Genomic DNA, 25,025 nt, shown 5'->3' with positions numbered 1-25,025 from the left:
GTAGAAGAAGCTAAGCAAAATGTCACACAAAGATAAACACCCTTTCCTCAGCAGGAAATGGAAAGGGTAACAGTAAAGCACTTGCAGTACCTGCAGTAAGAGCCGATAGATTTGCTCAGTGATCTCCTGAACACTGGGATGAAGGATTCTATCCTCTGTGTAGTTGGGAGCAGCAAAGACATCTTCATTTAAGGGACCCCTGCACAAACCAAACATAGACCAGCTCACTGCAAATGCAAGTGTTTCAATCCCAGAGAGATCACCACTTCAATTTACCACCTATATACCACAGAGAATCTAATGCTTATTCTGTCCCCTCCTGTCTTTCTTAAGGATCACTATGTAAACTTGAGGGAAGGGAAAACAAAAATATATTGACTTACGTCCTAACTTTGTGTCTTCCAATAATAAAAGAAACTTTTCGACTCCAAGGGTTGATGAAACTGGACCAGCTGGTGTCCATGGTGATATAATCTCCATTCCTAGTGCAAAACCTGATTGGTGAATAGTCAAAAGGCTGCCCTCCGTACTGAAGAACTGCAATGAAGGATTCAAACAGACATTTCACATTAAGGGTTGCACAATTCTACTCAACAATTCAGGATTTTACAATGAACTGTACAGGAGGAAGATGCCACCTGAGGGATACACTGATACATTTAGAAATACTGAGCTATCAGAATAAGCCAATCTTCATAATTTACTGGACTATGGTCAAAAAAATCACCCTTAGAATACAACAACCTAAAGAAGACTGAAGAAGCAGCTTTACAAACATTGCCAGAATGGCTCTTATTTTCTTCTCTATGAAATAAAAAATACTGTAATTTAAGATATGACAACTTCTATCATGTCATTCTCAAGAAAATTTTCTTTATGTATGAAATATTAATTTATAGTCAATTTGTTTACAATAGATACATATGCTTCACAGAAGTTCAAAATTGAGTGATTTCTCATTTTCATGAATTTGCACTAAGAATCAAGTTGTGCAGTAAAAGATTCAGTATTTACTTGTGGAAAAAAATCAAAGTCACAATTAATTTTCTCCTACTACTTGTTGAGGTTTTTGTAGTCCTTATTATTAAGTTCTAGAAAAAAATTTGTATTTCTGCCACAATAAGAGGTTACATACTTTTTTTGTGAATTGCTAGCATTAAGGGTCTGTCATTTGGGTGAAGATGCACCAAGACTGGTGTTCCTATTAAATCCTGAGGTAGGTATCCCAACAGAGGTACTGCTCTGGAGAAAGAAAGACAAAGAAAAAATAATAAAAATCAAGTAGAATACATATGTATTTCATGTTTAAAACTTTTTCACTTTAAGTTAAGTTTTCTCTGCTGTTTTTCCTATAAAGAGAATGAATAACTTTAAGTTTACATTTGGTGAAAAAGCAGTGCCAACTTAACAACAGTAGTACACTTAGGGCAAGGGGGGCTTTGTTTGTTTCTGGGGTGGTGATTAGACCAAATCAAGGAGTCTGCTACAGCAGTTCTGTCTTTCCTTTGCTGTCTAACTTTAGAGGATAAATACTTACCCTAATTTTAAAAGAGCATTAATAAAGTTTAATCTTGTAAAACTCTCATGAAGGTAAATAGTACCCCAATCCCTTGGCTGTGAGCCATGGCTAAGGATCACAGGATTATTACAGCTGAACTAGCAACAGGGGAGCTGACCAGCACTCAAGACAACTTTCTCACAGGCAGGTTAAGAGTTCAACCCAGAGGAGCTGCATGGGAGCAAGCTTATTAACTAGAGAATTAAAAGCAATGTTACTGAATTCCTGCACGTTATCAATGACCACTTCTAGTGACGCAAAAAACTAATTTATGTGACAAAATAATTTTTATTGATAGCTTCAAGCATTTGCATTAAGGATAAAGACTGAAAGTTCACAAAAGCCTCTTTGCACCTTACCATGCAGGTTAGCCACTGAAAAAAAACGTGCTTTGGAAAAAAATGTAGTAAGTCAATGCTAGTCAGTAATGTTTAAGTTGCCAGATGCCAGCAAGTCATCTTGTAAGCTCAAAACACTGTACACCTTCCCCCCAGCCCCACTCACTGACACAGCCCCGGGGTAGGGAGATACTCAGGTGTCTGAATAGCTTCAATGAAGAACTTAGCCCCAGTGCACCAGACAAGGGATCTGTGTCGTGTAGGAAGTCAAAAGCATTATGCAACAAATGCCTTCAACACTGCACTTCCAACAACCCACTGGAATTACATCAGCTCCCCAAAACATCAAACACACCCTTCCAGCAAAGAGGCTGAGAGGAGAAAGAGGATAGCAACTAATGCCTTCTTATCAAAGCAATTAGTTTAATAATGAGTTTTAAAAGCTTGCAGATGAACTAAAGCAACAAAGCAGAAACTGGCATGAAACTCATACCAAATCATCTCACTTTGATACATTGACATTTAGAAGTGCTGCCAAGTTCAAAGCACATGAGAAAAGTTGTGCTGCTAGAGGACTTTACAATCTCAGTCAACTCCAAATGACTTCACTTAGGGCTTCATCAATAACATCATAAGAAGGTTTTGTTCAGCACTGTTCCTGTTCTTTGCCACCTGCTTTATGAAAGTCAGGGATCTAGAATTTGAGACTGAGCTGGGCTTGCCTGTTCTGATGAAAAGGAAACTAAAAGATGATCCAGGAGCTTCCCACACTGCTGGAAAGAGGAGTTACAAAAATGGAGTTAAATTTTCTTGATGGTGCCAGACAATAAAATTATGGGCAATGGTCCCAGAGTGGAGTCTGGAAAGCTTATGCTGCATGCTACAAAAAGGTTTTTAACAGAGGAGTGCAAACACAGGAGGTTTCCCATACCAAGTCTCTGAAGGCTTTCAGGCATTATTGAGACAAGGCCAAAGCTGGCCTTAGCCAGGACAAGGCAACAATTCTGTTTCAAGCAAAAGGATGGAACCAAGACCTCCCAGCAGTCCCTTCCAACCAGCCTTTCTTTGCTCCTGTAATGCTGTATTTGAGAATGATGTCTCGGCATCATTATGCTTCCTCATAATGAGGAACTCATAAAAATTCAGAGGTTAAGCTAATAAATTAATTTTATGAATGCAAATGCATGTGTGGCATAAGAATGGCTAATGAGGAGATGCTGCAAGTTTAGTTTGTGTTTTATAGAATGACATTTAAAGTGCCAAAAAGACATGAATAAGAAGTATCTTTATATTATTATTGTAAGTTACATACAAAACTGCTTTAAATTAATTTACAAAGATCACTCTGCTGTGAACTACTTACACCCATTATACACATGAAGTATCAAATATATTAAAACAAATACATATGGGAATGACCCATTTAATTTCAAGAAAATATTTCTTTTTACTTAACATACTCTGTGCAGAGATCCACCTGCAGAGTTCAGACAAATATGCATTTTTTCCAACCCGTGAACACGTACTGATTACAGAAATTAACTCTATTTTATGCAAGTCAAGCAACAGTTTCAGGGTTGTATTATGAACAATGTGCAGTCAACAGCAGGTGCTCAGTTGCACATTTTTAAATATTAAGACTCTGCTTTCCCTAAGAAGCTATTGCTTTGTGTATTCCACCAAACCCTGGAGAGCTTAAGAGCAATAAACTGCATATGCATGCCTTGGTAAACATTTATCTGGCTGCCAATGCTCTCAGGAGTTAAATAATTAAAAACAAAATCAACTACACAATCACGAGAACAGAAATAAATGACGCAAAGTCCTAACTTCAGACTAAGATGTAATCAACCCTCACTGGAAGTGTCAGAAAATGGTATTTGAGAACAAGTGGTAACATCAGACTGAGAGGAAAGAAGCTTCCACAGTATCCACAGGGAAGGTATTTACTGGAGTTGTTCCACTCAAGCCCAAGAATAAGGGCAAGGCTCTCCACTCAGTAATCTTGCCATTTCTGTGAAGTGACTACTGGAGATCACTGAGCTGTGGATGCACAGAGGAACAGAAGCTTTGCACTGCACCCTCAGCCTCTTTGAAAAGATAAACCCACTCTGCAGCTGGCTTGGAGCATGTGTGGGAATGAAAGAGAGAAAAATCCATGAAGAAGACAGAACTACAGTGGATTAAGCAGTTCTTTTATCAACTTCAGCTGTTTAGAGGGATTGTATAAATCACACCATGGAAAAGCAGTTTGTCAGCATTGCACTGTCTATCCTACAGGAACTCAACTTAGCCACAACGTCTGCCTCTCTACAGATAAAACTGTCTCAGAAGTCAAACAGTATTCTTTTTACCTTGACTCCATCTTAGTTGAACATCCCAATAAACCTCCTTTCCCCAATCCCTTCTCTCTTCTGCTGCATTTAAAGGTTTTGCCAAGAATGAAATATTTTTTCTGAAACAAGATTTCCACACAAAAAATACCACAGAATCTGAAAATTGTCCATTATACTCCTACTCTGTCTGAAGACATCCCCCTCATCTCAACCTACAAAGGAAGTTTTAGCATTCTTAGAATGCTTAAAAACAAAGGGGAGAATCTCAGAAGTCAGATGTTACCATTGTAGCTATCTTAGTTTTTGCTAAGGAGGAAAAAAAATAAAATCAAAATGAAGTCCCATATATAGCCCAAATATCAGAAACCACCACAAAGAAAATACCAAGGAAAGAGGAAAAGAAAGGGGAAAGGCAGTGTTTTCAACTCAGGAATAAGTGAATTCTCTTATCAAGTCTTCAAAATGCTACAATATTCCAAACTGCATCACTGTCCTTAAAAGCTTGTTGAGATTATCATCTTCCCCTCAGCCAAACATGCTCCTGACTCTGAAAGAGTAGCTTCTGTTCTTTCCACAGACCTTATGGCTCCATCACCTAAATATCCTTTGCAAGACTCCACCAAAAGCAGTCCAGAAGACTGACTGGCTGCTCATGGCTTGGACAGGTGCACACTTTCCTGGGTAAAAAACTGGCTGGATGGTCAGGCCCAGAGAGCGGGGGTGAAAGGAGTTACATCCAAGTGGTGGCTGCTACCAAGTGATGTTCCCCAGGGCTCAGGACTGGGTCCAGTTGTGTTTAATGTCTTTATCCATGATCTGGACAAGAGGATGGAGAGCACCCTCCATCAGTTTGCAGACAACAGCAAGCTGGGTGAGAGCATTGATTCTCCCAGGTACTAAGTGATAGGACAAGAGGAAATGGCCTCAAATTACACCAGGGTAGGTTTAGACCGGGTATTAGGAAACACTTCTTCATAGAAAGGGTTGTCAAGGAACAGGCTGCCCACAGAAGTGGTGCAGTCACCATCCCCAGAGGTATTTAAAAAATGTGCAGATGAGGCATTTAGGGACAGGGTTGAGTGGTGGACTTGATCTCAGAAGTCTTTTGCAACCTAAATGATTCTATGAAAGCTTGGTTTAGACCTCAGCTCCTAAGTCTTTGTACATACATTAAGATCCCAGGTGATATTTCTGTTTCTAATTTAGAACGTAAATACTTACTCTAACCAGTTTTCATGACTGTCAAAGCAATGTGAAGTCTTCAGCCAGTGTAATTTGAACAGTTTTTATATACCTTTTTTTAAAGAAAAGATCCAATATTGCATTTAAAAGATGTACCTCTAGTTGTATCTGAGCCAGCAGAGAGTGACAGCAGCATACTTGTTGAATCAAACTTAAAAACCCAAAACCTCACACCTAAGTGTCTCATACAGGTCATAATTGGCAGCACAGGAATTCTTTTGACCATGGGTTCATTGATTGAATTTATGTCCAGAATTTCCCCAGAGGGAAGGAAAGTGGAAGAACAAGTTGTTAGCAAGCACTTCAATACACTTAAATACTGGTTTAATGTGTTCTCATGCTTAGTTAAAATGGGGAGATGTACTTTTCTTAGGTTAAACACTCTTCAGCAGTTGCACAATTTTTTAACCCCACAAACACCTCTTAAAATACTACAAAGATATTGGATAGCTTGCTCAACAGAAAATTGAAAAATACTTTTTGTAAGTTACCTTTCATCTACATCCTGGAACAAACAGGTCGGTGTGTGCGTAGTCGTAAAAATTCTTTTGTCAGGAGGAATTCTGGGTGCTAAGAGAAAAATAAAAGCATATTAACTGGGGATTTTTCATATATAATACCTCAAGCTGCCAAAATTCTGGCCAAGAGCATACAGGAAAGCAGCTTGCTAGCTCACAGCATCTCAGCAAGGATAGAGAACAGAAACAATTCTCTTTCACTATAATAAAGCTTGAACAGCTCTTACTTTTAGGAAAGCAAACTAGTCTTTGTGCACTCAAGGATTACCTTCATAACCAGAATGGACTTTTTCTGCAAGCAACACACAGCAAAGCTGGTCTTCTGCTATTTCTGGATCTTGCACTTTGATAAGGTATGGAGTCATCCGGAACGGGTGATAGCAAATCTCATTTTCACGCTCCTTGCCCGCACTAATAATTAAAGAGAGTTAATTATTTCAACAGATTCATCTTATGCTAAATAAAATTTTAATTTGTCCATTGTATTTCCCTCATGACACAAGAACTGCATATTAGCTACTAAAATAGCACCCAAGATCTTAGCTTTTTTTTTTTTTTATGGAAGAGAATCTAATTCTGATAATATCCTTTGCATACCAACTTCCATAAAGATTGTGCTGTCCTTTCTATTGCCCAAAACAAATATCCACAACAGCATTACATGGAAGTTTGATCGAAAAACCCAGCTCACGCAATAGATTAAGTTACTTTGCTGTCCTTCAGAGGGATGAATTTACAGGGCTTTTTTATGAAGACTGCTATATCCCCTCAGTTAACATAAAGATCATCTTTTTAATCAATATTTATTCCAGTTTAGAAGGAGTAAAGACTCAATATTTAATAACAGGTGTTTGCTTAACCAGAATGCAAACATAGTAATGAAAACAACCACCATTTACACAGTGACCAAAGAAAATCAGTTGTAATAAGTTTATAACAGCGGAGCTTTATAAAAGTAAAGCTTTTGAAACCAGTGTTAGTTGGATAAAAAAATGTCCAGTAACTCCAGGAGTACTTCTACAGTACATCCAATGCAACACTCTGGAGCTCTGCATTACCTCCAATTCTTTTAAAGTTTATTCATACCTCAATAATAAGTATTCATTTATTCCAGAAGTAATTAAATAATTGGATCCGCTATTTTTGTTTCAGAAATGCTGCCAGAGAGGCAGTAAGCATCAAGAAATCAAATTGCACAAGAAAGAACATGAACTACATTGCCAGCTTTGCCTAAATTAAAAAAAAAAAAACAAACAACTAAAGACGAGTGATTGGGGGCAGGAAAAGAAGGAAGAAAACCAAACCCAAAGAATTGTGCCATTTATTAACTGCAAAAAGAGACAAGTCAAGTTACCCTCAAGTATCTTCCCAGGGGATACTTGAGACAAATTTGAGACATTAATTTTTTAGAATGAAGGAGACTCTGAAGCAGGCACCAAACAGAACAGCTCTATTTACATGAACCAAAGGCTTTCCAGAGCAGGAGGAGACACTGTATCACCTTCCTTTATGGCACAAAGGTCAATATTCACATGGATTAACTTCCAAGATGCAGCTTCCCAAAATGAGTTCAGTTTTCTCTGTAGCTCTACAGTTAATCAACTCAAGGATGTGCATATGTTTTGCTTTAAAATCACATTATGAAAAAGCATGAAACGTACATACCATATGGTTCTTATAAAAGTCTAATATTTATGTAATGCTTGGTTTCATAATGCAACATTAGGCTTTGTAATATTGTCTTACCTGATGCGACAGAAAAAAGATTTCTCTTCCATGCAATCCTGGGTGGAAGACTCTAGAAATATTAAGCATATTTCATACCAAGTTACAAACTACTAGAAGATTATGATATTTCGTACAAGAATTTTCCTTAGATAATAAAGGTTGAATTTTTTTAAGTTTATGTTCCCTGAAGTCTCCATATGTATTTGTTAAACAATGCACATCATAGGCAACTAAATCTGAACATCACTCAGATTCTGAGGCTGGCATGTGAGTCACAGCTCCTTTTATCAAGTCTTTTTCCTAAACATATCTAAACAGCTCTCCAGTTTGAGCTGCTTACTCTTATCAACTCTTTCACAGTACTTTATACCAATGACCAAAAATGCTTGATTACCTATGACCCCAAAATTTGACCTTTTTCCTAGAAAGACACAAGGACAGCTCGATCACCAAATACACTTCCTACCATCCCTCTTCTCTCTTTTTTCTGAAGGCTTCTTCTCATGTTTTAAGCTTATTTCCCTCCTCTTCCAGAGTAGCCACTCACTGATTTCCAAGGGAAGCTCTGGCATTTCAAGGGCCTCCAGTGCACAATACCTTTGGATATTATATCGTAGGGCAGCTGATACACAAGAGAGTGTGCACAGTTCTACTTACTGCATTTCTTAAACTTGAAGCTATACACAAACATAATAGAGCTACAGAAAATGTTTCAAGAAAGTAAAACCAAAAAACCTCCTGCATAACTGAGTAATCAGGATTATATGGTCAGCATTTATCACTGACCCTTTTTTGAGCCAGAGGTTGCACTAGAGACCCCACAAGGTCCCTTTTGACCTGCTTTATGTATGCATTGCTTAGTACGTGTTTATTGCTAATTGGTTTTTTTTAGATTAAATATGGTTCACACCCTGGCTCAATGTCATAGATTTAGTATGCAATGGATTGGAATTTCAAACATTTAGAGCAGACTTGAATTTCAAGTGTTTATTTGAAATAGTTGGCAGATATTTCTCAATTACTAATGGCTGTAGGTACGTGAGTAAAACAATCCTACCACAAACAAATATCAAGTGCCCTGAGACATCTCATACTTCACCATTAATTATGCCTAATATAATTTTTCTAAGGCTGGAAGAAGAGAGCTATGATTACACTTGGTGAGTGCACAGTGATGGCAGCTGGAATACCTTTTTCTACACCGTAATCAAGGTGTCCAGTATTCAAATCATAACCATTTTAAAAGGAAGGAGACAGAGTAATGTCCCCTTTATACTTGAGGAAGAGAAAATGTGAAGAAAAATTGTTTTAATTTGATTGCTAGTAAAAGTGGAAAGTAAATTCACCATTCAGCATAAATTCCTACTTTGTTTTCTTTCACCAGCTGGCTGAAAGGGGCATGAGAACTGATAAACAATGACATTCAGAAGACTTTTGACCAACAGACAAATCCTGCTGATTTATAAAATAGATTTATACACCTAGTATTGTTCAGAGATGTTCTAATAATGCCCCTGTGTGCTATACCCTCAAAAAGTGATGGGGGGAAGGATGGAAGGACATTCCAAATCAGTGCAAGTATTTGCATTTGTATGACTGAAAGAAGGTCAGAGAAATATCTGCTGTTGAGACCACTCACCAGCTCTATTGCAAATATTCCATGATGGTAATCTGTATGGGGTGGTAGAAGTATAGAACACACTGACATCCTGAGGTGCCAAGAACTCCACAAATTTGGCATTTTTAAAATAACCCCTCTTGCAGCGGAGAATAGAAGCAGCTTGATCAGAGATGTACAAAATTTTCCCAGTTATCAAAGACACAGCTACAGCAAACATATCCTAAAAACATAAATCTCAAATTATTTAGACAGTTTGAAACATTCTTCAGTGCAGCACATATTTCTGAGAAAAACATTTAAGATATAAAAACATTAGTAGGTTCAAAATGAGAATTAAGGAAATTTTATTTTATTACAGATGTAGTTCAACACAATGAATCTGCTTATGAAGTAGACACAGACAGAATACTTTCCAATTATGTAGTAAGAATAATACACGACTATTTATGGGTTACAAGCCCTAAATATCATTGTCTAAAGTTCCATGATGCAGAATGAATTTGCAAATTAAGAATTAATGACCTTCCAGCTATATAACTTCACCATTTTCCCTGTGCTTGTTACAGGTATGGTTTACATTTATGAAATTCAGCTGTTTGTAAGAGGTTGTGTTAGTTGGTCCATCCACTGAAACCACTTAGTAAAAAATAATGAGTACACAGGTGGGAAGAAGTCCCACACACTCCACTTGTATTGTTTCTCTTCCTGATGCAGAGGAGCTTCCTGCGTCACAACCCTTCATGCTCCATTCACAAACCCTGTACAGGAACTTAAGAGCTGTCAGCAGAACACTGCTTTCACAAATGGATATTCAGATTAATTGAAAAATGTTTATGATATTTGGCTGAATTTCTCAGTTGTACTCTACACTTCCTATTTATTTCACCTTGTGGGCAGCTTTTACTATTCATAGATTCAACAAAACCCACCTACTTCAACCTATGGAACATCCCCCACCATGCTCTTGTTTTAGAGAATCCAGAACTTCATACATTCAAACAGAGGTTTCAGTTTAAAAAAATAGTAGAAGGCACTCTAATACACTTATATGCCATTATTTTTTGAAGGCTCCATAACTTATCCCTAAAATACTAGTAATATGGAAATAAATATAATTTAAAAAATCATTCAGATTATCATTTCACTGCTAGAACTACATTGATGGTCCTAGCTGTTCTTATCTCAATGAGAATACAGTATCACTGGATCCCACAGAAAGCCTTGTACCTGTTGCGAAGACCAGACAAATCCCACAGAAAAGGACAGAGTGATTCCAGCACTTTTGTCACTCTTCAGTCACACTAACACAAAGAACTGGTGAAACATCAAATAACCTCTAGTTATAAGAATAAGCTGAAGTGATTCACCATCTGCCTTGACTAAAATTTGGAAAAAGTTAACTCTCCAACTTTTGCAAGTGCACTAAAATGAAAACTAATGATATTTCACAGTGCTTTGTATCTCACGGATATTGGTATGTGTCACACCACGACCTCCAGGCACAAGGTACAATTCAGAGGATCAGGGAGTTCAAGACTACTTATTTCCCACCTAACTGACAGAAACAAATTGTATTTGTGAAGTCTGAAAAGGCTCAGTTTCTCCTCAACATCCCCTGGAAGGCAAAAGGCATTTTCTTCAGCTTTGTGGCCTAACTACCAACTCTTCCCTTGTAAAAAGAAGGCATGCCTGAAAATTCCAGTTCTAGAAAACATTTTCAATACACACTGCAGACTCAGGTCACCACACTCACCGCATTTTTCATGATGTATTCTGAAGTTATAGTCTCAACTTCTTCCACTGTGTAAGATGATACATTGAGACCAGCAGGTTGGGATTCATTAATCATCAACAACTGGTAATATTCTTCATTGGCTACATGAGAACAACAAACAATTTATAATCACGATTATCAATAAACACCCAGCCTAGAAGCAGTAAGCAGCAAAAACATTTTTTGGCAAAATGCAGAAGTTGGGAAGTCTAGGCACTATTCCACATACATCTTTTGCCTTGGTAGAGCTTCCTCATCAATAACTCAAATAAATGTGCACATCTTAGTATACCCATATATGAATGGTCACGAATTTCAGGCTGTTCGACAGTTCAAACAGTATGAAACTGTAAATTGTTTTCAAATTAATTTTCTAACTCAACCAAACAGTAGTAAAATATGAAGCCTCTAGAGAGCCGCTTTAACTCCCAAAGGAGCAAAAGTTAACAGAGCCAACAAGTAGGAATGACATGAAAATATCTGGTTAGAAAGGTTTTCAGACATAATACAGTTCTCTGTGTTATGCCAAGTTTATTTAAATTCCTGTTTTGAAAGTTTCACTTTAGCCAGGTTGGCATTAACTAGGCAGTATCACACTTGATTACCTTTAACTTGTTTAATGCTTTTAAGGGCATATTTCAATGTTGTTAGGACACTAGATTTGCCTTTGACTCTCTTCTCAGACGGAAGGTGAGCTTTCAGCTCCTGCAATGTTTTCAGCAATTCCTTTTGTGTTTTGGCTTTAGTGGACTGCTCACTACTGTAAGATGAAAAACAAAAAACAGAACATCACTTGAATGCCTGAAGTGACACATCATCCTCCAAGAAGCCCAAATGCACTCTGACACTTGTCATACACATCAATTTGTACCACTAGCCTCATTAACTTTTCCAGTACCCAGTAACAACTTTCAGAACTTATGGAAATTCTTACATTACCATTTAAAATGAAAGATTTACCACCACCTGGAGTGTGATTGTAAAATGTACTCTTTATGTGCAACAGTACATATGCCCAAGCACCACAGAATTTCTTTTTTTCTCTTTGCCACAGTCTCCCTCCTCCCTTTTTAGTGGTATTTTCCTTAGTTCCTTTCAAAATGAAACTCAGAAATGTTCATGGACTTCAAAGGAGAGAAGCAGGAGGCCCATTCAAGTCTTCACCTCCTGTTCAAGCAGGTTCTCTTAAGAAAGGTCCCTGAAAAGGGAATGGCAGTGGGAGAGTATCAAGTTAACAAAACAAATGGAGAAATCCTTTGAATAACATATCCCAGCTAAGCATGGCAATACATTAAGTAAGATAAGGAAACTTTGACTAAATTTATAAGGAAAAGAATCAGAGGAGGCTGGAGACAGAAGCTGCATTCACAGTTCTCAGGTGCGTGTTCAGGAGAACTGTCTAAGTGTAGAAGGTGATACAGAGATTATCAGTGCCAATATCAGAAAGTTATCACCTTCCTTTACAGTTCCCGGTATCTCTCCCCATTATTGAGAGGTGCTGACACAATCCAAAAGGAAGACCAAAGGAGGTGAGGGAAGTGAGGGAGAGGATAGCAAAGATGGATGGCAGATGGGTAGGAAGGAGTTAAAATAATAAATCACCTTGGTTTTCACACTGGAGATTTTAAAAGCTGATCATTCACCATGATCAAGAGGATTACAGAGCTGTTCTTAAATCTTCCTGAAAATTTTTTCCCTTCCAAAGGGAGGTCTTCTCTTACCACCTGATTGTCATGGCTGGTAATCTGTAAGAAGTTACCCTAGGCACCACTGTAGAAACAATAATCTTGGCAACTGCACTGCCTGACTGAAGCGGTTAGTAAAGTGGCTTCAGCTTCCAAGTAATTTTCAAGAGGATTTCTGAACATTTTTCTGGGAAGTTTTAAGAGCTTGAAAAGGTAGATAAATCATCTGACAGGTGTTAGGTATATTTTACCAACAATGGTTGCAAAGTGACAAAGCTGACTTGTACTAGAGAATACACATTGTTCTAGCTGACATCACAATGTACTATGAGAAACACAGTATTCATTTACTCACTGGTCATTTTGTACCAAGAAATAATGGCAAGGGATCAAACAAAAAGAGCATAGTACTCCCTTGGGAAACATTATGTTCATGCTGTATTAAAATCACGTGTACAATGTGGCTTGACAGTTTGGACAGCTGCAATCAAACAGGGCTTTGTTAACAGAGGTTCATAGAAGAACCCTCCATGCTGGCAGTAGGGAAAAAGAGAGAGAGGAAAGATTATGAAATAACTGAGCATATTGTTGGTTTGTACTCTCAGAGTACAGACTGCTCCATGAGAGTGGTCAGACTCTTCTGCAAGAAAAAAAACCTTTCCAAATTAGCCTACGGTAGCAGCAAATACAGAAGATGGACATTCTTGGAAAATAAGTTACTCAACTCCAAAATGTTTTTCCAGAGAGCAGTAGCATCAGGCACAGTAGGCAGCCACAGGGAAGGTGTGACTTGCAGAGGACAGAATAAGGAAGTTCTATAAAGATACGAGCTTTTCATCTTGCTTTTTGTGGACAGCAAACTGGAAAGGTACCTACAGATAGCAAACTAGAGCTGTTGGTTGGCACTGATACTGAATGCAAACCCCAGTAGTCTGAATCAAAGATTGAGCCTACAGAGATAAGTAGTTTATCAGACTACTTTAGTCTTCTCTTTAAAGAGCATTGTCTAGATATCTTCAGTCTCCCATTCCCAAAAGATTATCAGATTCTACCCTGTAACCCCCTAGCACTGTGCTTGATGGCTGGGGAGAACACTGTACCATCTGGATTCCTAATTATTTTGGAGCAGAGAGCTATTAATGAAATTTAAAACTGAAATGTCAAAAAAAATCCACTAAGTAACTCCCTCCGAGATCTTGCAAGTGAAGAGAAATGAATCAAGAGGAAACAAAGATTAAGAAATGCCTTTGGTTCACCCTTTCATACTAAGCAACATAAACTCTAGATCACAATTTCCAGTTGAAAATACAGCGTGGAACAAGCTCTCCAGGTGCCTGCAAGGCAGACACAGAAAATATGTTGAGCAAGCAACAAATGGTGCATAGGAGTAATTTTAATTTACTACTTTTCTAGGAACTGCATCAGGTAGAAACATGCTCAGGTAGGCAGGTCTCAGATATGGGTCTTAACATCACCATGCTCTAGCTAGATAGCCTTGATCTGCTCAGGACCAGGTTTTGATCTCCTGATCAGCTGACTTAAAAAAAACAAGTACAGCAGGGCACTCTGAAGTATCTAAAGATGAGCCTTCAAGCTACCATGGTCCTCAAGGCTATCAGGGACAGAAGCAGAGTTCATACAGAGGGATTCCTGCAGCTGGTGTTTGTGTATCCTTTATCCTTACACCCTGGAGGCTTGAATCCCAGCAAATGGAACATAGGAGAGGCAGATGATACAGCTGCTGGACACCAGGAATAATCCAACTCAATGGTGAATTCTGATATTAACACACCACCAGGTTCAGATTAAATTCTGAAGAGTAAAAAATTTAAAAGCTACAAAACCCCACCATAACTGAAGCAACATTCAATGGGACTCACAAAAAAAAAATTACAGAGTTAAGCTACCAAATCAAAACAAAGTAACATGACTTTAAAGGTTACCACACAACTCACATGGAACAGCAACAAAAAGCTCTAATTTAATCAAGTGGTTAATACAACATGCTACTGATTATGGACAGGAAGAGAAGCAAAGACAGGATTTCTTGTGTAGTCATCCAGGTTGAGGCAAAACAAAACAAACAACCCAAAATATGACATTATCTCATTTTTAGCATTTAGCATACATGCAAATTACTGAAAAATATATGCCTATTCATTTACCTGCATCCACTGCTGGACTGATTGTGTTCAGAGTTTGCAATCATCAGACTAAACGCATTTGAGCTTGAACTAGAAAAAGGAAAGAAAAAAGATTAATATTTGGAAACCTAACAAACAACTTTTAGTTAATTTTAGCTTTTTATTTTCCTATTAATGACTGGCTACCTTAAAAAAAAAAAAAAAAAAAAAAACAAAACAACAAAAGACCTCAAAACCCCAACCCCAAATTTTAAAAGCTTCTGCATGGTACAACAAATGGGCACTAAAGCTGTAAACATTTGTCTAAGAAGCATAGAATACCTTCCTTGAGCTGGAAAGGATCCATAAGGATAACTGAGTCCTATCACCCTGGTCCTCACAGGACCACTAGGGAGGTGGTTCTTAATATAGCTTTGCTCTGTACAATAAACTATTATTTAAAAGATTAAAATAGCATGGTTGTATCGTCACACAAGAATCAACTGACAGGTTTTGATATTCAACTACAGAAGTTGGTGTACAAGAAAATAAATAAATAAGGCAAGTTAAACACACAATGAGTAGAAAGATGCAAATGATGCTGACCATACAAACAGCAGAGACCTTTTCTTTATAAATTATATTACACAATTTACATCACATGAGAGTACAACTTAAGTAGCACACTCAGCTCTATGCTGAACAGGCTTTATATCTTAGTTATTATTCAGAAATATTGATTCAAATGAAAAAAGTCTTCAGGGGCAAAAATAAAAATGGAATGTATTTAATGATAGCTATTACCTTTTATGACAGTCTGAAGATTCCATGAGCATTGCTGAATCTTTCCCATTTTCATCAGATTCATGACCATGAGAGTCATGCCCACTTGAATAGTTTTCATTTGTGTCATTCCCACTGGAGTCATTTCCACTGGAATCATTTCCACTGGAATCATTTCCACTGGAGCCACTGCTCATTTCAATATCTTCCTGAAGAACTTCATGAGAGTGTTCAGGCTTTGCTTGAATTTCTGAATCTTCAGCAATCATCTGGCTATGGTTACTTGGAAGTCCAGAATAATCACTCATCTTCAGCTGCTCTTTTAAAGAGAATGACGGAGAAATGTTTCCACTGATACCAGGCTGCTGCTCAGGGTTCTGCTCCTCAGTGCTAGAGGAGAACCCCCAGAACTTGATAGAGTCCGTGGGACACTCATTAGAGACACTGTCAAGACCAAGAGCAAATCAAGCCATATTCAGAATTTTCCCTCTGTACAAGCTCTGTTTGGAAGTACAGATGCAAAAATCTGAGGAGGAAGGGAAGGAAGAAAAAAAATTACTTTCTTATTTGCCTTGCTGACAAACTGGAATTTGCACTGACTGAAGAAAGTAAAAATTGACATTCATGGTTAATATATTCAGCACTTAAATGGCGAAATGTTTCAGTTAAATTGAAAATCTCAAAATGTTTTATCATGAAAAGGGCATTTCTTTTTTAGTAAAAACCCACACAAAAAGAAAGTTGCATAAACATGGAAAAACTCCTTAAAAGTTCACATATTCCCTTGTTTTCTATTTTCCTACTTAATACTTGACAGTATTGCTACCTAGATTTGGATAATATGATTTTCAGTGAAACCATTCCACTGCCTTTCAGTTTACCTTGATAAAGAAAATACTACATTCAGACATCTGGACGCTGCTTAATTGGTTTGGAGGAAATTTGGATTGTTTTTCTGTTTTATATTGGGGGTTTTTTAAATACATAGTTTTGGGTTTTTTTTTCTTTTAAGATCAGTTGGGAGGGAACACTGCTATACTCTTCATGTTTGTCTTCGTACAAAAGCCATGTAGGTAGGCAGACAGAACATACAGTAGGAACAGGGAAACTAAGAATACAAACACACTTACTTACCACCACCAAAAATTCTAAGGCATGAATAACCCTGAGAATAATTTTGTCTACTGATTACCACTAATTTGGGGGGGTATGATAAAAATTGCTTGGAAAAGTAAGGTTAAAACAAAAAAAAAACCCCATATCCCTGCTTTTAAACCAAATTCTAATGCACCAGGCTCAAAAATCAAACTGTATACAGAGGTGAATCAAGGACAGACCAATACTGAAGTACCATCAAAAGAGAAGCACTGGAGAGCAGTTCAGCTTTATTAATTAAAAAATCATATTTAATCTGAGTCACATCCTCATCCATTTCAGCAACTCTGAGACAACAATAGTGTAAAACTATGAACTAAGATTCTCTTTTGAGAATCTCTGTTGCTTTCAAGACAACAGAACAATGTGTGTTCCTTTCTCTTTGTTCCTTTAAAATATTCAAGATTACACTTATTAACTAATAAACCTCTGACTGGAATAACAGTCAATAAAAAAATTCACAACCAAGTTTTGTTAATATTAACTACAGCAGTTTTGTTTTAAACACAAATAAATAAATATTTATATTTTTAAGAAAGACTGTCATTGAAAACATTCACAATAGCAATTTAAAACACACTGTGATTCAACTTCCCCCAAAGCAACACCACATGGAAGCTATTTTCTTACCCTCCTAACTGATGTTTTTCCAGACATTTTACATTTTTTTTGAGTTTTTCAGAAAACACTACTTGTCTCCTCATCAGGTCAAAATAATATGCAAGGTATCTGCTTTCATTTAAAAGTATAGTTTAAGGACATCCACTTAGGCTATCAGTAATGGTATAAAAATATAAATATTTTTTTTCCTTACGAGTTTATTCGCTAGTACTTTATTATAGGTGATAATAGAAAAACGCCTTTCAGTAGAGTAAAATATACTGACATTTCCCTCCCGCATGTATTCCCTTCAGGTACTTCAATCCAGATAAAACAGACATCCTGTTAGGCTGCTGTACTGAGCACTACTATACAGGCACTGAATTACCCTTCAGTAGCTCTGACAGTTTTTTTCTGGACTAAGGTTAACCACTTTTGTCTTGAAAATTACATAACCAGACCATGCGATAAAAGAATATTTACTCTGAGACGAAACTGTAGGATTATGTCACAATGGCACATTCTCTGGTGGCCAATGATTAACTAGGTCAGATAGCTCATCTCTAATTTAGTCTCTGCGATAGAGCAAGCTCACACTTCCCCTTGCCTTCCTTAGGAGACCTTTGAGTGGAGCTCCATCGGCTCTGGCCATGCACTGCCCACGAGCCTCAGTGCCCAGTGCTGCCCATGCCAGCGGCTGCAGAGGCATGGCCTGTGCTCAGCCACGCCTGGCTGGGTGTGAGAGGAACCAAAACCACCAAGGAGAGCCAAGATGGAATGTGGCACAGGGCATGCGTGCATGGGCAGCACATGAGACAAACCTCCTGTTACTGCACAGGTGAGGAGGGCTCTATAAATGTGTTGATCCATTTGCACCCAGGAGATGCTCTGAACACTACTGCAAGTGCTGTGTAAATCAGAGCATGTCTGGGTAAATAACTGAAGCCACTCTCAAAAGCCACTTCCCATGTGTCAGTTGTCTATTATTCCTCAGAGGACACTGTGGTTATACAGCTCTATGGAGAATTAGTGAGTAAAGGTAATTAACCCCACCATGATTGAAATGAAGCTTTCAGAAAAAAGGCACTCACAGCATCACCTTAAAGGAGGTCTGAGGTGTACAAACTTAAGACAAGAGCTAAAATTTCTCATACTATATTCTGTGCCCAAGGTTGGAGTTTCTTCCTGTTTTCCTGACAAAATGCTACTTTGAAAGAGCTTTAGATACATGAGAAAAAATACTGCCCTGATCAAAACACCACTATCTGCTAGGAAATTATATGTTTTCTTTAGAGATAAGGGGAAAGAGCGCTCACAAAATAAAAAAAAATTTAAAAATAACTTCGGGCTGCTATATTTAATCCTATAAAGAAAACTATGTAAATCACTATTTATAGGTTTATAAACATGAACTACCAGAAAACAGACTTTCAGCATAGCCCTAAGTTCTGTGAAGATAATTAGCCCAGTATATATCACAGTAATGTGGTTTTAGTAAAACTGTGCTATTTATAGGAAGAGCAATGACTGTGCCACAGCTTTCCTACTCTGATGTAAATATTTTGTGTTTTAGTCTTTAGGCACGAGAAACCTCTTCTCCTGAATTCTGAAGCCAGAGAGGATTACATGTGCTGTAAAATTTCCAGCCATGAGAGCTGTTCACAAATGTTTCTTTGACACAACCCTTCCTTATTTTCCCAAAGTCTTTTCTGCAATCCTTGGAAGTTTAAGGGGCAATGAAAATGTGCCATTGCTAGCACGTAGAGTCTTACAGTTTGAAATTCTGAGTTATTAAACCACTGGTGACTAATTTTCTCCACCTCCAAATATCATCTATTGTCTCATCTCCTCCCTTCTTTCCCTGACACCCAGGCTAGCTTCTGCCAAGTATTTGTAGGAAACTTCATCAGTGTTTCCTTAGATGGGAGACAATTGTTCCCTAAGTAAATAAACAAACAAACAAATCTATATGCTATCCAATAACTTTTGAGGAATTTCCTGTAACTCCTGGAACAAGAGTTGATTGATTCAATGACAGTCAAGCTTTCAGGGTTTTAAAAAACATTTTTATTTTAAGCAGTGAGTACAGATTGAGAGAATTACCAACAGAAAAGAAAAAGATGCTGACCCTTAGGAGACACTACATGATTTTTTTTTTTTTTTCCTCTTGATACCTGGCAGAAATTTGTGTCAGGAAGCAATTCAGTCATGTCACTTCTGGTTCTAACTAACAACATGCCAGAGCTTCTGCAGCTTTGCCCACACCTAATAACTACATTAAAGTGACTAGAATTTGGATCCCAAGTACAATCACACCAGAAAAAAAAAAAAAAAAAAAAAGAGCATTCAAGTAATGGAGAAAACACAAGCTTGTCATCTTTAAAGGTATGTTTCCAAATGAACTGGCTCAGCTTGAGCTGGAATGGGTTTTTTTGGCAAGACTGGAAGATTAACGTCACTGAAAGTCAGTCCTGCACAAAATTTCTTCTGTTTCAAAATCTCAAAAGCGTCAGTGCCAAAGGCACATACCAGAGTAAGGAATACAGAAGAGTAAAGAGGAAGGAACAAGAAAAATATTATGATAAACTTGCAAGAGCTTCTGAAGAAAAAGAAAGAGAGGCATTTCTAAAACAAGACTTTACTACTTTGGGGAAATCTTGGTGCTTTTTAAATTTATTATGCAATGTTAATATATGCCCTAACTTTGGAGACATTTTCTTAGAAGAAATTGGAATAACTGTGAAAAAAGCTCAGACTGGCAATAACCCTCCACCATGCTCTGCAATTTAGATAAGAAGTGATGCAGCTGGCTAGACTTCACTCTCAGCAGAGAAAAGACCTTTAAGTGGAACATCTGCATGCAGGCACCAGCACTGTGCAAACACTTCAGGTGCACAGCCGGTCAGACATCACAGAGAGATTAATTATCTTTGAAACTAATCTCAGGGAAAATAACATAATAAATTGCACATATTCATCCCACTCATATGCTTGAATAAATTCCCAATCACTAACGAAACAACACTGGAAGGCAAAAGCTTGCATGTTTTCCTTGTCTGAGGTTCTCTCCTGTTACCAGTTTGAGGAAGGCAATTACATCCCATCCCAAGTTCAGGAAGCGTCTGAACATGGAAACACAAAGAGCTCTTTTAGGTTTGATCTTGCAAGAAGCCAGGTTTTTCTTTATTTTTTTGTCCATCTTTCTAAACTTTTAACAGATATTGTCTATTTTGACTCTATAAATAAAAACTTTTAAAATATTAAATTGGCACCAGTTAAGCTTGATTTTAAGGGAACTGGCTCACAAAAAACCATTCTATTCATTCTGGCAAAGACTAGAGCTTGCTAAGATCCTGATGCAGTGTGTCAAAGACACCATAATTCCACTGAGCACTAAGGACAAACATAGGCATTGACTTGCCAGGTTAGATATACAGCAAATGTCCTCTGGTTATTCATTACCCAGAGTTACTCCTTTATCCTGCAGTAAGACAAAGGAAACAGCCAGAACTTTAACACCACCAAAAAACCACACTAAAATATGTATAGACAAATGCTGAAAGAAGTAACTGAGCTTCTGCTTTTGAAAAACACCCTTAAGAAGGGTTGTAGAACACCAAGGAGGCAGATTTCTTCTGAAACCATAACTTTAAACCCAAAAATCTTGTTTCAGCAGAGATCTGGTTATATTCAGAGAATGGATTTTTCCAGATTTCTTTTCACACAACAACTGTGTTTAGTACCGGCATATAAAGGATGAGAAACTAACAATCCAGAGTAAAAAATCATCCAATTCAAGAACTGAGTAAGATCTAATGATTTGAGTCTAAATTTGCAACTACTATCAACTTACCAATATTCCCAACAAAGCAAGAGCCACAGTATAGTTTTTGACTACAGATATGTAAATATTCGGTACTATTAACTGTACTGGCACCTATGGGAGATGTTCCTAATGGTCAAGATTAAATTTTACTGAAGATCTTGTCAACAAGAAGGGCTTCCACATGTCTTCTGGATTTTCGTTTTGCAAAATTACAAAAGTTTTCTTATTTAGATGACAAATAACTAGCAAGGGTTTATCATATCATGCAATTTCAGAGATAACTGAAAATTAATATCTACAATGAATGCATTCTCCCTGTGCAATTAGACAATAATTAAATGCTTGGTAGTCAAAAAATGTTACAAGAAAATGTTGGAAAACAAACAATAATCCAAAAAGTGACTTGTTCAACTGTGCACCTTCACCAACATTGAGAGCTTCATGTTTCCCTAGCACGAACAATTAACAGACTACCTTCACTAGGACATTTTCTAGGAAGAGGGGAAAGAAAAAGATGGCAATATTCTCAGACTATAAGAAACAATAACAAAGATGCTCAATAATTTCTTCCAAGATATTTTTACTAAAAAAAGAAAAGGAACTTTTCTACTAGATTACTTATCTCACTTCAAGTAATCATGAACAAGTTTTGCTCTTTTACTAAACAAGCAATGAGATGCAATTCAATTTTCTACTTATGTCAATAAAATTATTAGTATACCACAAATGCTCCCATAAAATCTGAATTTCACAACTTTTTGATACAGATTCAACCTTCAGTTCAAGAAAACCCTGAACACAAGACTGTTATTTAGATAAGAGTTACTAATAGCTTTATACAGGTCATCCTCATTAACCACTGCTTTCAGCTGCCACTTTACAAAGGGAACTGATCAAGACACAGCCCTGTTCCAGAGCTGTCCAAGCGCCACCCTGAATTCACAGCAGCACCTATACAGGAAGAAGCTGGCATCAGATCAGGGCCCACAGTGACGATGCTTCCAACTAGATTGTTTCCTCACTGAAGAAACTCAAACCTGAATTTAAGAATAAGTACGGTTTTAGGCTAAAAATGTTTTAGCTTCAACTAAGGTAACTCCCAGTTTATACCCAAAATATTGTTCAGAATTAATACATATATATGACTTTAAACTCCAGTTTAAAGATAACACAAACACAGAACAATATATTTTCTGCATAAGCTCTAGAGGGGCAGGAGGGGAATCATCTTTCTACTAGCATGAATCATAATAATTATGTGTGTTTCTTACCTGTTTTTTCTACGAAAAGGTGGCAAAAGTGTTTATCAAGCTCCCTCCCAGCTAGCATCAAAAGCATGAGGTGCCTAGGTCCAGAGTCTCCCACATGCATTTAATTCTTGTCTCATCCTCTTCTACTGGAAATCTTTGACCATTACAGAGTCCGGACACCTCTATAACTATAAAATATAAAAGAAATACCTGGGCCCCCCAACAGTGTCCTCTTCAAACAGATACCAGAGAGATGCTCACAGCTATGTCACGCCTATGCAGATAAATGTTGGTTAAACATGAAACTGTCATACAGCAGAGAAACAAGACACAAATTTGCATTTTAAACACTTTTGCTCTGAAACAAGATCTTAAAGAGTTTAAAAGTAATAGCATCCTCTGGACTAGATAAAATAACCCTTCGGATTCACAATCAGAGTGGTATCATACTATGTACAGTCTGCATGGGCTGACACAGCCACTGAGAACACAGGGCTGGCCTCCCCAGTAGGGCACAGAGCCAAATGCCTGATGTGGTCAGCAGGAGTTCCAAGTGCTTATCAAGTTTGGTTACGATATCATTTTATGACCCTATATCACTTATAGGATTGGTAAGAGCATTAAAGATTTTACCTTTACAAAATTTCAGTTACAAAATTTCAATTCATATAATGGTTGAGATCAAAAGAGACTTCTGGAGGTACCTTGTCCAACTCTCTGTTCAGGCAGAGTCACCTAGAGCAGGCTGCTCAGGACCACCAACAGATGACTTTTGGGTATCTCCAAAAATGGATATTCCATAGTCTCTCTGGTCAATCTGTTCCAGTGCTCACTCACTCTCACAGTAAAAACAGGTGGTTTTTTTATGGTCAGAAGTCTGTACTAGTGAAGTCCATTAACACTATTATTCTTCCTAATAAAAACAGTTTCTCAAGAGAGCCACTGGGAATTTTGATGAAAATTAAAAAAAAACCTCAAAGTTCTTCTAGCAAGTCTAGGAAACTAAGTCTGTTGGTGCATGCCACTGCCATGTAGCACAAAGAAATGGTAGAATAGAAATCAGAAGTTCAGAAGACCAACATTTGTGTGGCAGACAATTACATCATTTTAAATGCTTCATCTGAATATGCAGAAGAAATGTTTGGAACAGTGTTCAAATCCCAAGCTAACCACTCTGGAAGACAGCCCATGCTAACATGCCTTAATTTAACATGCTGCACGTCTACCAACTGTTAAAAGTACATTTGTGTTGGCCAGACTAAAGGAAGAATTTATTCACAACATTCCATCCTGCATAATATTGTGAAGCCAATACAAGTTCTAAAATATTCGTATTATGATATAAATCTGTTTGTGTTGGTTCTTTAAATGTTTTGTTTCTGTTTTTATCATAAATTGATAATTCAGGATTTAAATTATAGGCTTTATCTCTGACCACAAGAAGCATTAGAAATTGCTGTATCCAGAACTACTTGCAGATTTCACAGTTTTTAGCCTGGATGTTGAAAATGTGGAATGTCTTTCAGCACCAGTTAAATCCTTGTTTAAAGACAGTTCTTGCAATTCCTTTACACTAACTCAACTCCCTGTAAAATTTTCAATTAAAAAAAGTAAAAGAGGTTTAAAAAAGTCTAGTATATATTTGAAGATATATTCACAGTAGCAGCATGTACCATTTTAATTGTGTATCATATTGGTTTCATTTATTAAACACATTTAGGAAGACATTAAAACATTAAGTATAATCCTTGTCAACTACTAAAAATTCTCATGATAAGCCGTTCTACAATTTAAGGGAAAGTAAGACAAATTACACCAAAAGGATTTTTATCTGAAACAAAATGCCTGGTTTGAATGACTTGTATTTAAACAATCTGAACAGAATTAGGGGCAGCAAATTCTACTTGTTTTCTATTATTTTTCAGAGGAAATGTACAGGTGATTCAATATGCCCAAGACCCAAAGCACTAAAAGAGTTCATCTACAGCTGGCATCTCCAATAAGGTCTTTTCCACAGAAGAAAGTCTAATTTTTTCAGTTTACAAAGAAGACAGAACTTGTGACATTTCCTCATTTCCTCCCATACTGATATATATCTATTCTAAGCACAGAAGACTTCAAATATTATAAAAGAGTGAAAAACTTGCTGTAGGGAACACACCTGTGATACAGGATGCAAACCAAGTTGAACCAGGTTCACTTTCTGCAGAGAACTGAAGTCACACCTGCAGCATTGAAAAGAGAATGCCAGCTTTTAGAACCTATTCAGATCACATTTTCCAGCCATAGAAAACCAGGTTTGTTTGGGTTTTTTTCTCAATCATTTAGACTAAACAGACACTGTAGTGTTAATCCTCAAAATCTCAGTTACAATTCCATGGGTATTGCAATATTACAGTACTATCCAGATCAGCTATCTTTCCTGTCTAGGGCCAATACTGTCGCATCATCAGATCACATTTAATGAAAGCACATTATAAATTTTCAT

General features: G+C 37.4%; 1 protein-coding gene across 5 annotated transcripts in view; it reads right to left on the bottom strand.

Annotated features, from left to right (window-relative positions):
* PER2 (period circadian regulator 2) overlaps positions 1–25,025 on the bottom strand; it is a 46,352-nt gene that overhangs the window by 13,828 nt on the left and 7,499 nt on the right. The window contains exons 3-15 of one of the 5 annotated variants that reach the window (XM_039557323.1): positions 24,699–24,762; positions 22,559–22,811; positions 15,728–16,232; positions 14,966–15,034; positions 11,721–11,875; positions 11,095–11,216; positions 9,360–9,561; positions 7,739–7,790; positions 6,261–6,403; positions 5,966–6,044; positions 1,136–1,242; positions 384–537; positions 91–199 (exon numbers count right to left, since the gene is read on the bottom strand). In XM_039557323.1, the coding sequence (XP_039413257.1) occupies positions 91–199; positions 384–537; positions 1,136–1,242; positions 5,966–6,044; positions 6,261–6,403; positions 7,739–7,790; positions 9,360–9,561; positions 11,095–11,216; positions 11,721–11,875; positions 14,966–15,034; positions 15,728–16,014 (1,479 nt within the window). In that variant the 5' untranslated portion in view covers positions 16,015–16,232; positions 22,559–22,811; positions 24,699–24,762. Of the gene's footprint in view, positions 1–90; positions 200–383; positions 538–1,135; positions 1,243–5,965; positions 6,045–6,260; positions 6,404–7,738; positions 7,791–9,359; positions 9,562–11,094; positions 11,217–11,720; positions 11,876–14,965; positions 15,035–15,727; positions 16,233–22,558; positions 24,763–25,025 lie in introns of all 5 variants that reach the window. The other 4 variants (XM_039557326.1, XM_039557325.1, XM_039557324.1 and 1 more) reach the window with 4 other exon arrangements.

The sequence above is a fragment of the Corvus cornix genome, chromosome 9, assembly GCF_000738735.6.
Source record: "Corvus cornix cornix isolate S_Up_H32 chromosome 9, ASM73873v5, whole genome shotgun sequence".
Taxonomy (NCBI): Eukaryota; Metazoa; Chordata; class Aves; order Passeriformes; family Corvidae; genus Corvus; species Corvus cornix.
The sequence above is the reverse complement of the archived record's forward strand: the minus strand, read 5'-3'. Positions and strand labels throughout refer to the sequence as shown.